This window comes from Echinops telfairi, unplaced genomic scaffold, assembly GCF_000313985.2.
Source record: "Echinops telfairi isolate 266 unplaced genomic scaffold, ASM31398v2 ScPeMD7_5592;HRSCAF=6446, whole genome shotgun sequence".
NCBI classification, from domain to species: domain Eukaryota; kingdom Metazoa; phylum Chordata; class Mammalia; order Afrosoricida; family Tenrecidae; genus Echinops; species Echinops telfairi.
In genome coordinates, this window is record NW_022109491.1 from 34,962,304 (window position 1) to 34,976,392 (window position 14,089).

Consider the following 14,089-nt stretch of genomic DNA (forward strand, 5'->3'; position numbering starts at 1 on the left):
TCTGGTGTTCCTCTTCCGAGCCCGATGGACTTGATGTATAAAATTTTGGTGAAAAATAAAAAGAAATCGCACAAGTCGTCAGAAGGAAGTGGCAAAAAGAAGTTGTCCGAACAAGCCTCCAACACGTACAGCGACTCCTCCAGCGTGTTCGAACCCTCATCTCCGGGAGCCGGTGAGGGCCCGTCACTCGCGTTCTCTCTGCGGTTTGCGGTGGGCGAGTGGCTGCTCCGCATCCAGCGGCCCAGCCTCTTAGACACAGGCCAGCGCTGGCCTGCAGGGAATGCGTTGCTGGACTTAGGGGCTCGGGGCCATACTCAGGGAACATGTATGTAGGCCAATGGGCACAGCCTCATCTCCAGAGAGAATGTTCCCTGTCCCGCTTTGGACAGGAGCAACTGGGGAATGAAACGTTCTGAGCAGCTAGCCCAGGTGCCCTGCTGAGGCTCTCCTGTCCAAAGTGAAGAAGGGTGAAGTCAACCCAAAGTTGCATGGGGAGTAATGATCATGCGTTGGGAGAATGAATGTAGCACACAAGCCTCTGCCCCTGCCACCCTCAGACCAGGAGAACTAGAGGACCTGCTTCCACTAACTGTCTACTGACAGGGATCACACTAAAAGTTCTTGGATAGATTGGGGACAAATACGGAAGGGCATTCAAAATAATAACAGATCCTGATAGAGACTGGTGGGACCCTCAAGACACCCTTTAGGCTCCAATTTTAGCCAAAGAATAGACAGGCTGAGAAGGCTAGCAGTAACACCAGGGAGAAACGTACTCCTTAGAGCAATGAACCTTATAAAACCAAAAGGGCATCATCCGCCCAGGGATAAAACTCAGGAAGCAAGAAGGGGTCGGAAAGAAGGAAGAATAGAAAGGGAAATGCAGGGAGAAGGTGGGAGTGGGGCTGGCAGTCGGTGTCCCAAAGGAGGAGGTATCCGAATCCTGGAATGGAAAGGCAATGTACTCGCTGGATTTTCACCTTGAGTCCCCAGGTGGTTGGGAGTTGCCATCAAACTTGCGCTGACTGACTAGCAAGCAGCGCTACGTCAGGACCACAGAACAAAACACCACCCCTTCCTGTGCCAGTGTCTGGGCTGATTATTCTAGCTCCTGTGTCAACTGACTTCATTGAGAATCCTCCTGTTGTTTGCAGACCCTCCACTTCGGCAAGCACGAATGGCATCGTCCTTCTCTAGAAACTGGTCTCTCCTGATAACATGCCCAAAGGACAGGAGAGTCAGGCTGGCCATCCCTGCTTCTAAAGAGCATTCTGGCTGTACTTCTTCTGAGACACATTTGTGTGTTCTTCTGGCCAAGCCTGGTACTTTCAATCTTCCTCATTAACACCATTGTTCAAATGCCTTGATGCATAACAGTGCAATAGAAAGAGGAGGAAGAATGGCTGCCCTGAAACAAGCATGGAAGGGCGTTTCCGTTTCCATGGCAGCAGCCTTCAATGGTTGGCTTCCTAGGGCTGTCGTGGCAAAGTACCACTCGATGCTGTGTGTCTTCAAACCGCACACGTGCGTGATCTGGTGGGTCTATCGGTCTCGAGTCCCATCAGGCTGTCACCCCAAGACCTGGTGGGGCTGCGCACCTTTCACGAGGCTCCGGAAGAGAATCCATGGCCTGGTCTGTCCACTTTCTGGGGGCCACGCATGGATTCCCTGGCTCTTGGACCCTCACCTTCAACTTCAAAGCCAGCAGGAGGGCATCTCTGTGAGCCTGCTGCTAGAGCTCTGCCCCACGTTTGACCTCCTGATAATCCACGTTAAACCGTGATGCATCTCTTCGGCATAATGTTCAGCACAATAAGTCAGGTACAAAGCAGTTATACTCCGCTGTGGTTCCACGTGATGAAACCCGATCTGTGCCGTTCTACCTGGGGCAATAACAGTGACCCTTGGGGGAGAATTGACTGTATGGGAGCCCCAGGTGGCTTCTGGGCATGCATGTTTCTTGAGCTGGCACTTAGCACTCAGGTGTGTTCAGTTGGCTGAAAAATCCACTGCTTGTGGCACTCATGGTGCGTGTATTCTTCGGTCCACCTATTGTACAGCCATTCCAACATCTAAGCACAATTAATAATAAAATGACAGTGTCTAGGGCAACAAGCAAAATGTTGACAAAGAACCTGATTTACCTTCTCTTTGGGGGGACCGGTCTTACTTGCCAGTCGTACTTACTTTCTTTCTTTGACTCTTTAGGTTTAAAAGCTTACATAATTGATTGAAAGGAGCATGCCTTTTTTTTTTTTCTGGTAGATTTTAAAGGTGTGTTTCAAACATTATCACAGAATTCCAATTTTTGTTGAAAAAAATTTTGGTTCTCTATAACCATGTTCTTTTTGAATTTTTGCACTAAATATCACAAACAGGCCTACCATTAACATAATTACCTAACTAATAACTAATAAATAGTTAATAGTTAATAAATAACTAATTACCTAACAATATCCAAGCCTTGAATTGTAACGAGTAAATCTTATCTCCCTTCCCATGTGGGTGCCTGCTTTTTTACCATCTGCCTTTCCCACTGCTTAACTGGATACATAGCACAAACCAGGATTTTTACCGGCAGGGAACAGGATTGCTTCATACTCTGAAAAAGCAGCAATCTGTTCGTAATTTAGTAGGTTTCGAAAGCTAGCCCCAAAGCCTATTGTGCAATCCTTATTTATTTCAACGGGAAATTTTGCACTTTTTAATATGTTAATAGACTCCTGGATAAAGGATATTTGCTAATTTACCGTGTGAAGGGTAGATTTTTGCAGGTCATTGGGAGCACAAGGAACTTGAAAGATAGTAAATGAGTCTTCTTTCAAAACTAATTTACTGACGTTACACCCTAGTGGCCAGATGCGATTTTTTCCCCGGGACTTGGTTCTTTGTGAGTGCATTATCTTAAAGAACTAGGACCCTAGTGGCAAAGGGTTGGTGTGCTTTGCTGCTAATTGAAAGGTCAAATGTTTGCTCCAGGGAAGAAGAAAAGGGGGGGGAGGGGGGGGAGAATCAGTCTTCTTTCATAAAGATTACAGCCTTGAAAACCTTTGGGGCAATTCTATGGAGGAGATTGACTGACTGGCAGTGGGTTTTTTTTCTAATTAGAGTAGAGTAGATGGCTTTTGGGCTCTCCTAAATTCCTCCCAAGACTGGAGGGAAGCCAGTGACCATGGCAGTGAAGGACGATAAATTCTTTCCTATGTAAATCACACAGTGGGATATTTGACTAACTCATATATGATTGTGTCTCAAGAAAAATTTTCATAAGATTCTGACAAATGACCTTTTGAAATTAGGTGATTAAAAGAATCTCTTGCCTGATTAGAAACAATAACCAATAATTTGGAGCAACAAATTTGATAAGATCATCTGAAGTGGAGGCACCATATGCCTCTAAAAGAATGTGTTTCTAATATAGTAAAGTGTATTTTCTATCTAAAGCTTAATTGATGCTAAGCTGACCAAATATCAACTTCATAAAGTGGTTCCATGTGGTGTTCTTAAATAATCAAGCTACATCTAGCAATGACTGGCTCACTCAGAAATCATTTCCCTCCCAAGATATTTCATGAATATTTTGATGGCTGTTATTAGTCAGTAACTGAGTGAACTTCATCAACCAAATGAAAACATGTATTATTTTCTTGGAGGATAATGTTGTGAGTGCTGCATAATTTACAAAAAACTGGACCACTTTCAGAAGGCATTTAGGATGCTAGGCGTTGCTAAAGAGTTGTCTCATCATTGTTCCAATATCGCCATCTACTGGTACAATTATGAAATTGCAGTCGGTAAACCCATAGTCAGACTATTTAGAACTGTGTGCCTTCTTTACTTTTTGCTTTCCAAAAAATAAAAATAACATTCTAATTCTGAAGTGTCCGGAAGAATTCAGAAGCTATTGGATAATGTAATGCTTCAGACTGGTGTGAATATTTAACCTTAAACACTCAAAGTCACTTGCCCCTGTGGCTTTCGGAGAAAGTAACTCTAAGGAAGTAGAAAGCGGTATATTTTTCCCACAGAATGGCTGGTGCTTTCAAACTGCTGACCTGTCATCACCACTCCACTGCTAGGCTAGGTAGCCCTGCACCCACGGAATCTGGGGATGCCCTTCTCCTGGAGCTGCTGGGAATGTGTGTGATCCAGTGTCCCACAGGGTTAACTTTCGAGCAGAATGACTTCGGGGATTCGCCCCCTTGTATGCTGCCCCATAAAACACACTGGCAACATTTTCTCAGCTCCGTGCATTGTATAGAAGGCAACGTGTCCATCAAAGAAGTTTGTAGATAAATCATAGGATCTGGCTGTGGACCAGCAAGTTTTGAGCAGTAAAGTGTGATAGGAAATCCCGGGTCTTCTGCCCCTGCTCACGTCACCGTCCGTGAATTCAGTGCGTTCCGGTGGGGCCTTGGCTGGAATGGGCAGGTGTTGGGATTCCTGGCTGTGTGTGTTAAGGGGATGTTTCTCTATTTTGGAGTCAAAGTAGCTATGAATGATAATGTATATACTAATACATATATCATTATATCATGCATGGTTTTCTTTGTTTGTTTGTTTGTTTGTTTGTTTGTTAAGTATTTTAGAGGGCCTGGACATTTCAAATAGTATTGGCCAATTAAATTTAGGTGGAGAAAACGGCATTTAAAAGGCACGTGTGCTGATAGAACGGAAATTCTTAACAGGGAAACCAGCTGGTGTTCCAGGAACACTGACCAGCCCGTGTTTGAAATCAGTGTGTTTGTTATTTAATGACCCGCTGTTAACTTTTCCAGGGGAGCCCGAGACGGAGAGTGACGACGACGACGACGAGGACGACGGTAAAAAGTCCTCCATGGATGAGGTGGGTCTTCCCTGGATTCCGGACCCAGGTGTGGGACGCATGCTCTCGATCCATTTCTTGGTCACGCCTGCCATCTAGTGCCGAAAGCCTCGCAGTGCACCTTCAAACTCCCCACCCTGCTTCCAACTAAAGATGCAAATTTAGGCAGGACAGGGAAAGGATGAGTCAACCGGGTTGCAGCATAGCACTGATGAAGCACACAACATTCCTCAGGTTCCTTGAAGCTTTCTTACCCCCGACCTTCATGACCCCAGTCCTGCCTTTCACTGCGGGCTTGACCGGAGCATGTGCACAGGTACAGAGAAGAGATAAGAGCTCAGACACATGGAATCCAGGAACAGGAATGGGAGTAGTGATACCAGGAGGGCAGGGGGGAGGTAGGGAGAGATGGGGCGGAAGGAGGAACCGAACTCAAGGAACGACAAATCACCACTACCACCACTTCCCGGGGGGACGAACAGAAACCATGGGGGAATGGAGACAGCGATCAGTGTAAGATATGAAAATAATTATCATTTATCATTTATCAAGGGGCTACAGGGGGGCAGGGAGCTGATACCAAGGGCTCAAGCAGAAAGAAAATGTTTTGAAAACGATGGCAACATATGTACAAATGTGCTTGATACAATTGATGTATGGATTGTTATGAGTTGTAACAGCCTCCCATAAAATGATCTTTTAATATATAAGAAGAAGGAACCAGCAGGGCAGTGAGCCAAGTTCTTTGTAGTGAGCGGCGGGGCTGGGGTTGTCTCTCCCGAACAGACCTCTCCAAGGTGCATGGAATGTGACCAGGTGTGGCCGACATGAAATCAATGGCGTCACATTCGCGGCAATGACAAGGAGGGCCAAGTCGCTAGGAAGTCTGGAGACCGCGTGGCAGCTCCAGAAATGTCCAGAGATGTTAGGTGAATTGTGATTTGGGATCCATCGAGCCATTCACATCGGCTCAGAAATGTGAACTCCACAAAGCCCAGAGCGCGCCAGCGGCAGGGCAGGCAGCATGGAACGTTTGTACTGCAGCTGCTTTTCGAATAGCAGGGAGGTCTTAGACTCAGGACCCGCATCTGTACTAAATTAAATGAATCAAACCAAATAACGCGGAGGTCACTGCAGGTGGTCATGAACTGGACTTGACTCGGTGACGGTGGATGTGGCCCTTGCTTAAGCTTCTCCTGGTGCATGTCCTTCCACTCGCAGTGATTTCAGAAATGTGACCTGCACTTTTTGTTTCTGATCCTCCTCACTGAATTTCTAGGGAAGGCACAAGAGGAATTCTTGGTCAAGTAGTTCTGCCAGACAATTAGATTCATCGTGTTTGCTTATTTATTTATGTTTTAATCAGCGGCTCTTGATATTTTAAAAACTGTCTTCTTGCAAGGATGGTCAATTTGCAACTGCTCCCCAATTGACGTTTAGCATAAACATTGCTGCAGGAGTTTTCTAGAGGAACTCCATGTAGACAATTGGACATCCGAGGCCTCGCAAAAGGGTCACAGGGAAGGGGCGAGCCAGCCAGAGTGCAGTGTACCACCGACGCAACACACAACCTTCCTCTAGTTCTTTAATCAAAGAACTAGTTTCGCCCCTGCCCCCCGCTTCATCATGACTCCAGTTCTGTCTTACAAATCCGGCTATATCGGAGCATGTACACTGGTACAGATAAGAGCTCTGGACACACAGAATCCAGGACAGATAAACCCCTCAGGAACAATAATGGAAGTAGCGATACTACGGGGGGAGGTGGAGGAGAAAGGGGGAGCCATTTATCGCAGAGATTGACCCACACCACCATCCTACGCTGAGGGGGATGAACAACAGAAATGTGGGTGAAGAGAGACAGCAGAAGGTGTAAGATATGAAAATAATAATAACTTGTAATTTATCAAGGGTTCATGAAGGTGGGAAGGTGGGGTAAGGAGGCATAAAAAGGAGGAGCTGATACCACAGGCTGAAGTAGAAAGAAAAGGTTTGAAACTGATGATGGCAACATGTGTACAAATGTGCTCAATTCAATTGATGTATGGATTGTTATAAGAACTGTAAGAGCCCCCAACCAAATGATTTGTTTTAAAAAGGCTGGGGGGATATTAGCTCAGTCTATAGACATCTACCTACAGAGTTGGTTTTCCCTTTTTGAAGCTGTCTCAAATTAATTTATAGTGATGGATAAAAGGAGGTGAGGATTTACTATGTGCCAGACATCATTGCCTTTCACATATGTGAACTCATTGCTTGGTCACAGAAACTTGCCATGCCAAAACAAACCCCACTGCCATTGAATCGATTCTAGCAACCCTATCTAGAGCTTCCCAGGTTGTCAGTCTTTACCAGAGCGGACAGCCTCATCTTTCTTCCAGGCAGTGCCTGGGGGGTTTGAACTGCTGACTTTACAGTTACTATTCCAATGCTTTCCTGACAGGCACCCTAGCTCCTGTTTGCTACAGAGACTGGTATGACACCAATTTTGCAGATAAATAAGCTGAGGCACAGAGCATTTAGAGACTTGGCCCGCAGGTCCTCAACTAGTTAGAGATGGACTACGTTGTCAGAACCAGGCCGTCTGACTCCGGAACCTGGGTCATTGACTCCTATGCCGTTTGCCGTCTGGAATATGCGTATGTGCACAGGGAATAAGGAAGACGGGCCAGGAAAGTTTATGCCAAACAAACAGATGTTTGCCCTGTCCCTGCCCACTAGTAAACGCCACCTCTTCTTTCCTTTCTTTCTTTTTTTCTTCCTTCCTCCCTTCCTTTCTTTCTTAGTGGCCAATTCATCTGGCAGGCACCTGCGCACTCGTTTTCTTATTGTTCGGCGAGTTCTCGAGTTATTAAGTACAGACATCCTCTGTGGGTATTCTGCTGTGGAAGGTGGGGTAGATGGGGGCAGGGGGCTTCAAAGAGTGCATAAAAGCACGGAACTGTAAAGGAATGGCCCTTCCCACGCACCCTTCCCCAGTCCCTGCCTGGCTTCATGCATGTGTTGGGGGGGGTCACCCAAATCCAGTGTGGGAGCCCTAGGAAGGGGCCTCAGTCGGCATTTCCAACATGCTAGCAGGGGAGGGACACACCACTGGTTGCTTGAAATGGACGTCCCTCCTCCAGCCCCTCAGTGCTGAAAACCAGAGACTGCTGGTTCCGGCTCCAGGAATGCATTCCCCACTGGGCATACTGACCGTTCAGAAGGCCGAGGAGCCCACTCACCATGGAGACGATGCTACCGTACGGCAACCTCAGGACCGACTCGCTCTGCCGCACTTGTCCTGGAGACTGACCATTAGGGAAGCACACCGCCCCATCTTCATCCCTCGGAGCAGCTAGGGGGTCACACTGCCCAACTGTTGCTTAGCAGCTGAGTGCTATCGCCACTGCTCCTGTGTTCAGGAGCGGAGGGACACTTTTCTGTCGACTCAGGCCGGCGGGTTGTTACCCAGGAGAAAGGGCCCTCGTGTCCTGCTGTCACTGAGCGCGCTGTGTTCATGTTTGTCTCTCCAGGGGACTGCGGGGAGCGAGGCCATGGCCACGGAAGAGATGTCTAACCTGGTGAACTATATCCAGCCTGTCAAGTTTGAGTCCTTTGAGACCTCGAAGAGTAAGTTTTCCCCGGAGAAGGACTTCCAGCGTGGCACAGAATGGGTGTGCTTCCAACACAGAATAACTTGATGGCGGAATGCCACCCTTCCCAAACTGTTCAGTAACGAGCAAATCTTGAACAGGCACGATGAGTGGAGCAGCTCAGCCTCTTCCCTCTGGGCATTAAAGAAGCACATAAGAAAGAATTCCACGATGCTCCTCGCAGATGCTTAATAGGGCTACGGGCCACGCACGGTCATCTGAAAGAGTTAGATGAGTTTTACATTTGTACCTGCTTGGATTTAACCGTAACACAGCAGGCTCCATCCATCGCCTGTCGAAGTGGCAGTGTTCAAAGAAACCACCCACTCTTCCCCCAGAAGGAAAGCAGCCTGGCTTGGTCAGTCCTGGTAACTGGACTCAAACTCACCACCAGCCAGTCCCTTCCGCCTCGTGGCAACCCCTCAGCACAGAGCCGAACTGGCCCTGGGGCTTTCTGAGACTAAACTTTGACAGGAATAGAAAGTGTCATCTTCCTCCCCTGAGCCTAGCAACCCAACAGGTCGCACTGCACCCTCAGGGCTCCCTCCTGAAACTGTAACTGGAAAGCATCCACCGCTTCCCTCGCCTTACGTGTGTCCAGTATACTTAGTTTATTTATTTAGCAGAATACCTCCTTAACCTCACATCCCTTGATGCTTTCCCTCCATCTGTAGCTGTCCAATAAAATCATCTTTCTACAACCCGGTGGAGAACAAACAAGGTGGGCCTCTATGTTTTCATGAAATGTAAGATACTCTCGGGTTGTGAGCATTTGGGGGGCGTCTTCAGCTGTCTAAAAGGATGTGCTCGTAACACCTATTTCAGCTTTAGCCCAGGAGCCCTTAGAAATGGGTAGCTTTGCTGTTACTGTTCTCAGTCGCTTCCCTCTCATGGCGACCCTGGGCACAACAGAACCCACCACTGCCAGTCCTGCGCCATCCACAGGGGTTCTACGTCTGAGCCCATTGTGCAGCCACTGTGTCCATCCGTCTTGTTGAGGACCTTCCTCTTTTGCACTGGCCCTCTCCTTTAGCAAATACGATGTCCTTCTCCAAGAAATGGTCTCTCCTGATAGCACGCCCAAAGCGTGTGAGATGAAGTCTCGCCATCCTTGCAAGGATCCAGAATGCTCGGCTGTCCGTCTTCCAAGACAGATGTCTGTCTGGATTTACAGTCCCTGGTACTTTCCATATTCTTTGCCAGAACTATCGTTCAAAGGCATCAGGTTTTCTTGGGGCTTCCTCATTCACAGTCCCCACGCTCACAGACATATAAGGTGACTGAAAACCCCCTGGCTTGGGCCACACACACTTGAGGCCTCAAAGAAACGTCCTTGCTTTAAAGAGGGCTGTGCAGAAGATCTAGCCAATGCCCTGCATCGCTTGCTCTCTTGACTGCTGCTCCCATGAGCATTGATTGTGGGTCCAAGCAAGATGATAAGTCTTGGCCGCTTCGTCTTTCTACACTGACCTTGCTACCTATTGGCCTGGTTGTGAGGATTTTGCTTTCTTTGCCTTGAGTTGTAATCCATGCTGAAGGCTCCAGTACTTGACCTTCACCAGTAAATGCTTCAAGTCCTCACTCTCAGCAAGCAAGGTTGTGTCATCTGCATATCAGAGATCTTTGCACATTTCATGATAAGATTTGACATTGCCCTCCTGAGCTTCCCTTTCACATAAAAGCAAGTATCCTAGTTTCTTCTGACATCCACATCGATCCTTTCTTTCTCATCCCTCTTTCTAGTGACCTTTTGCTGTCTTCGTGTCTGGTGGTCTTGATGTCCTCCCACAGCTCATCAGGTCCCTGCCACTCGTGCTCTGTGAATGGAATCTGCTCTCGAATTCCGGATGGGATGGACTCAGGGTCAGGTTTTGGCTCTTGTGGACTTGTTTTCCTTTTCTTCAGTTTCAACAGGAACGAACACAGGAGGTCAGCGCCGGGCCTGCTGATTTTGAGCTTCTCCATCACCTCTTCCCCCAGCTGTAGTGAACTGTACTTCTGTGTCCCCCGCCTGGAGGAGTCCACATGTGTGGTCAGATTTAGTGTGGCTGAAAAGGGGTCTTTGCACTTAAGAAGCCGTTGGTCTTGCAAAATTCTACCATGCCATCCCCAGCTTTGTTTCTATCCCAAGACCACGTTTTCCAACTACTATTCCCTCCTTTTTGTTCCAATATTATCGATGAATGTTGATTGCATACTCGATCAATTTCAGACTGAAGGCATTGGTAGGGTTCTTCCATTTCCGCATCACTAGCTTTAGTGGTTGGTGCCTAAATTTGAAGAATCGTGTTAGTGATTGGATTTCCTTGTGTTTGGCTAGACATCGTCCTAGCACAGAAAGCCTCGTACTTCAAGGTAGATCTTGAAATGTCGCTTTTGATGCGGAATGCAGCCCCACGTCTCTTGCCTGTGTCCTTCTCTGCAGAATCATCCAAGGACTTTTCTGCTTTACACTGGCCATGTCAGCTCACCAGAGACTAGAATAGTCATCTTTATGTGCTCCATTTCAATTTTAACAACTTCCAGTTTTCCTAGAATCATACTTTGTACATTCCAAGTCCTGGTTGTGAATTGATGATGATTTTATCTCCATTTGAGTCATGCTCTACCAGCCAATGAAGGTCTCAAAGCCTCCTCCTGCCCTCTCGACTCCACCTGCATCCTGATGGTCCATTCTGCTTTGAACAGGCAGCTCTCCCTCGGGCATGTTTTCAGTGTCTTCTACTTGAGTGACTCACCTGCTGGCATGATCTCTGACGATGTTCAACTTCTATTCACTACGTTTTTGGTAACTGGCAATATTTTGATGCTGTCCATAGATTTTTTTCAGTGGCTAATTCTTCTGAAGTGGTCAGGCCATTCCTTCTTCGTGACCTGTTCTTCACCTGGAAGCCTCGCTGACACCTGTGCTGTTGGGGGACCCTGCTGCTATTTGAAATGCCATAACTTTCTGCATCATAGCAACACATAAGCCACCACAGTGTGACAGACAGACAGGTAGTGGGATGGCTTTGGAGACACAGCAGAATCCAGTTCTCCCCTTATCACACTCATGTGACTATGCGTAATTTTGCCAAGAGTAGGAGCTTAGTGGCATGTGGTATCTACATTTTTACAGCAAAGAATTTCATTTCCCAAAGTTTCCATATCAAGATATTTGTTAAATGTTTTAATTACTGATACAGCTTGCGACAAGTTGTTCAATTGGAACCATCCCCAAATAGTCATTTTGACATTACTGTCATTTTCACTTGTTCAAAAATGAATGCTGCTAATCTGCTGATTAAAAGCTCCCAGACACCGTGTGGCCAGCATGCTGAGGCACTGATGTAGTCGTTCCTTCAGCACCTACCAAATGTTTGAGAACAGCCGCCAGACTGCAAAAAGTACTTTTCTCCTTGTGTTTTAGGTCTCTCTCTTTCTCTCTCCTTTTATTTTTTTCTGAGACTATTCATGAACTTTATTTTACATGCACATCCATTTGCAATACAAAAAAGTTCTAAGAACCACCACATAACTATCATAACCTCGGAAATAAGTTTACTATAATATCAGTAAATGCTACTATGCATGTTAAAATGTAAGATGCTTTTTCTTAAGTAAGAGCCCTGAGCTAAGCAGAGGGCTGCTAACTGCAGGGCCAGTGGTTCAAACCTGCCACCACTCCAAAGGAGGAAGATGAGGTCGTCTCCCCTATAAAGACTTACAGTCTCCAGAATGCTGAGGAGCAATTCCACTCTGCTCTACAGGGTCCTGTGAGTTGGAATCGACTCATTGGTAGTGGGCTTTGGGTTATTCTTCAATCATAACTAAGAAAACATGTTAACCTTAGATTTTTCCAGTTAAACTTGGAAACGATCCAGGGAAAACAAACGGTGAGTATGGAATCGTGTTCAAATATAACTGGTAACACAAATATGGCTCACATTTCTGTAGAATAAATAATATTAGCTATTTTGCCATATATCGTGGCATTGTTTTTTGAAAGGTCCCTTCTGCTTTGTAGCACCATGATTCTAATGCTGTCTGAATACAAAAGATGCAAACTGAGACAGACCTCGCCCGTGAGGAGGTGCCCGTGTGCGCATGAAAGAGACTGGCCGCATCAAGTGCAAGCATCCCCATGGTCTCTTTCATTAACCTCCAGAAATGACCCCAAGAAAGCAACCTGGCTGACGAGAACAGAAGCTGCTGCCCTTTCCCCAAACCCTCACAGCCAGCCTATAGGACTTAGCAGAGTTGCCCCCTGTACGTTTCTGAGACTATAATGTCCCTCGCAATGGCTGCTGGGCTTGAACAACTGACCTCACCATGAATAGCCCAGGGTGTAGCCCGCTACCTGACCAGGGCCCCTTGTGAGTTAGAATTGATTCAATGGCAGTGGGATTTTTTGTTTGTTTGGCTGATGTTTAGATTTTTATGCCAAAACCAAGCCAGGTCTAATGCCAGCCAAATCTCACGGTGAGCTCGTGTGCTACAGAATAGAATGACTCCATTTGGGTTTCCTGCCTATAATCGTTACTGAAGCACATCACCAGACCTTTCTTAAGCGGCCTAGGTGCGAGCCTCCCAGCTGAGAGGGGTGGACCTCCATGTTTCAGGTGAGGACTTGAGTGTTAAGCTCAAACTGTATGCACCCCTCAGGGCCCGTTGCCTCATGGTCTACACCACTAGAGACTCACTGCCCTCAAATGGCTCTGAAATCATACGGACCCCGCAGAGGAGACAGCGGATCTGTTCCTTAAGGGTTCGAAGACTGTAAAGCATTACAGGCCAGACAACCTCATCTCCCTCCTAAGGAGCAGTGGGGAGTTTGAACTCTGACTTTTGACCTTTTGGTTGGCCAACCTCATGCTTATCCTATGGTGCCTCCAGTGCTCCATCCCCACACTGTCCACCTCTAAAACCAGCTCCCTAACTTTGTGGCCTCCAGGCCCCTCGCTGGTCCAACCTACCCCCATAAGCGAATCTGATCCAAGAAGCAAACAGGAGAAAAAGCACCCAGCAGGCCCAACTCTTCTTCCAGGTAAACAGTTCACTGGAGGGAAAGGGGGGCACTTGAAGATGAAGTTTCGCTGGGTATGAATTGCCTTCAATTTCATTGAACATTCACCAACAAACTTTACAATGTTAGCCATTACACTTCACTTGCTTTGCTTTTCTCTTCTTTTTAACTCAGAAAGAAATAAAAGTTTTGAAATGTCGTCCTTCGTGGAGACCAAAGGCCTTGAGCAGCTAACGAAGTGCCCCGTGGAATTCGTCGAGTATCCTTGATTTAGCCACGTCTGGTGACATCACACATAGAAGAAGTCAGGGGCTATGTCATTGTTTTCAAGTAAGGAGGAATATCCACCCAATGGCTGCAGTCTATATAGCCTGGGCACGTAGTGATTTCTGCTAAATAGTGGTCTGCAACCCTCAATGGGGAGGCTGGAAAATGGAAGCGAGAACTAACTGCAGGGTGTAGGAAGTCCAGTCTTCTACACCATCAAGTTCTTTGTCCTTTGACTCCATCTATCTCAGTCTCCTGATCTGTCAAATAGGTAGCTTTGTGGCTTTCTGTGTGGGCTACAGAAAGTATTTGTGAAGTCTATGTGTACTTCATACTTATGTCATAGATCTGTGTAAA

At 46.8% G+C, this 14,089-nt stretch overlaps 1 protein-coding gene across 1 annotated transcript in view; it reads left to right on the forward strand.

The window, feature by feature from the left end:
• Window positions 1–14,089, forward strand: part of PLCB1 (phospholipase C beta 1) — an 842,442-nt gene that overhangs the window by 641,424 nt on the left and 186,929 nt on the right. Inside the window, exons 14-17 of the mRNA XM_030887038.2 lie at window positions 1–172; window positions 4,779–4,846; window positions 8,341–8,437; window positions 13,640–13,724. Coding sequence (XP_030742898.1) covers window positions 1–172; window positions 4,779–4,846; window positions 8,341–8,437; window positions 13,640–13,724 — 422 coding nt within the window. The remainder of the gene's footprint in view (window positions 173–4,778; window positions 4,847–8,340; window positions 8,438–13,639; window positions 13,725–14,089) is intronic.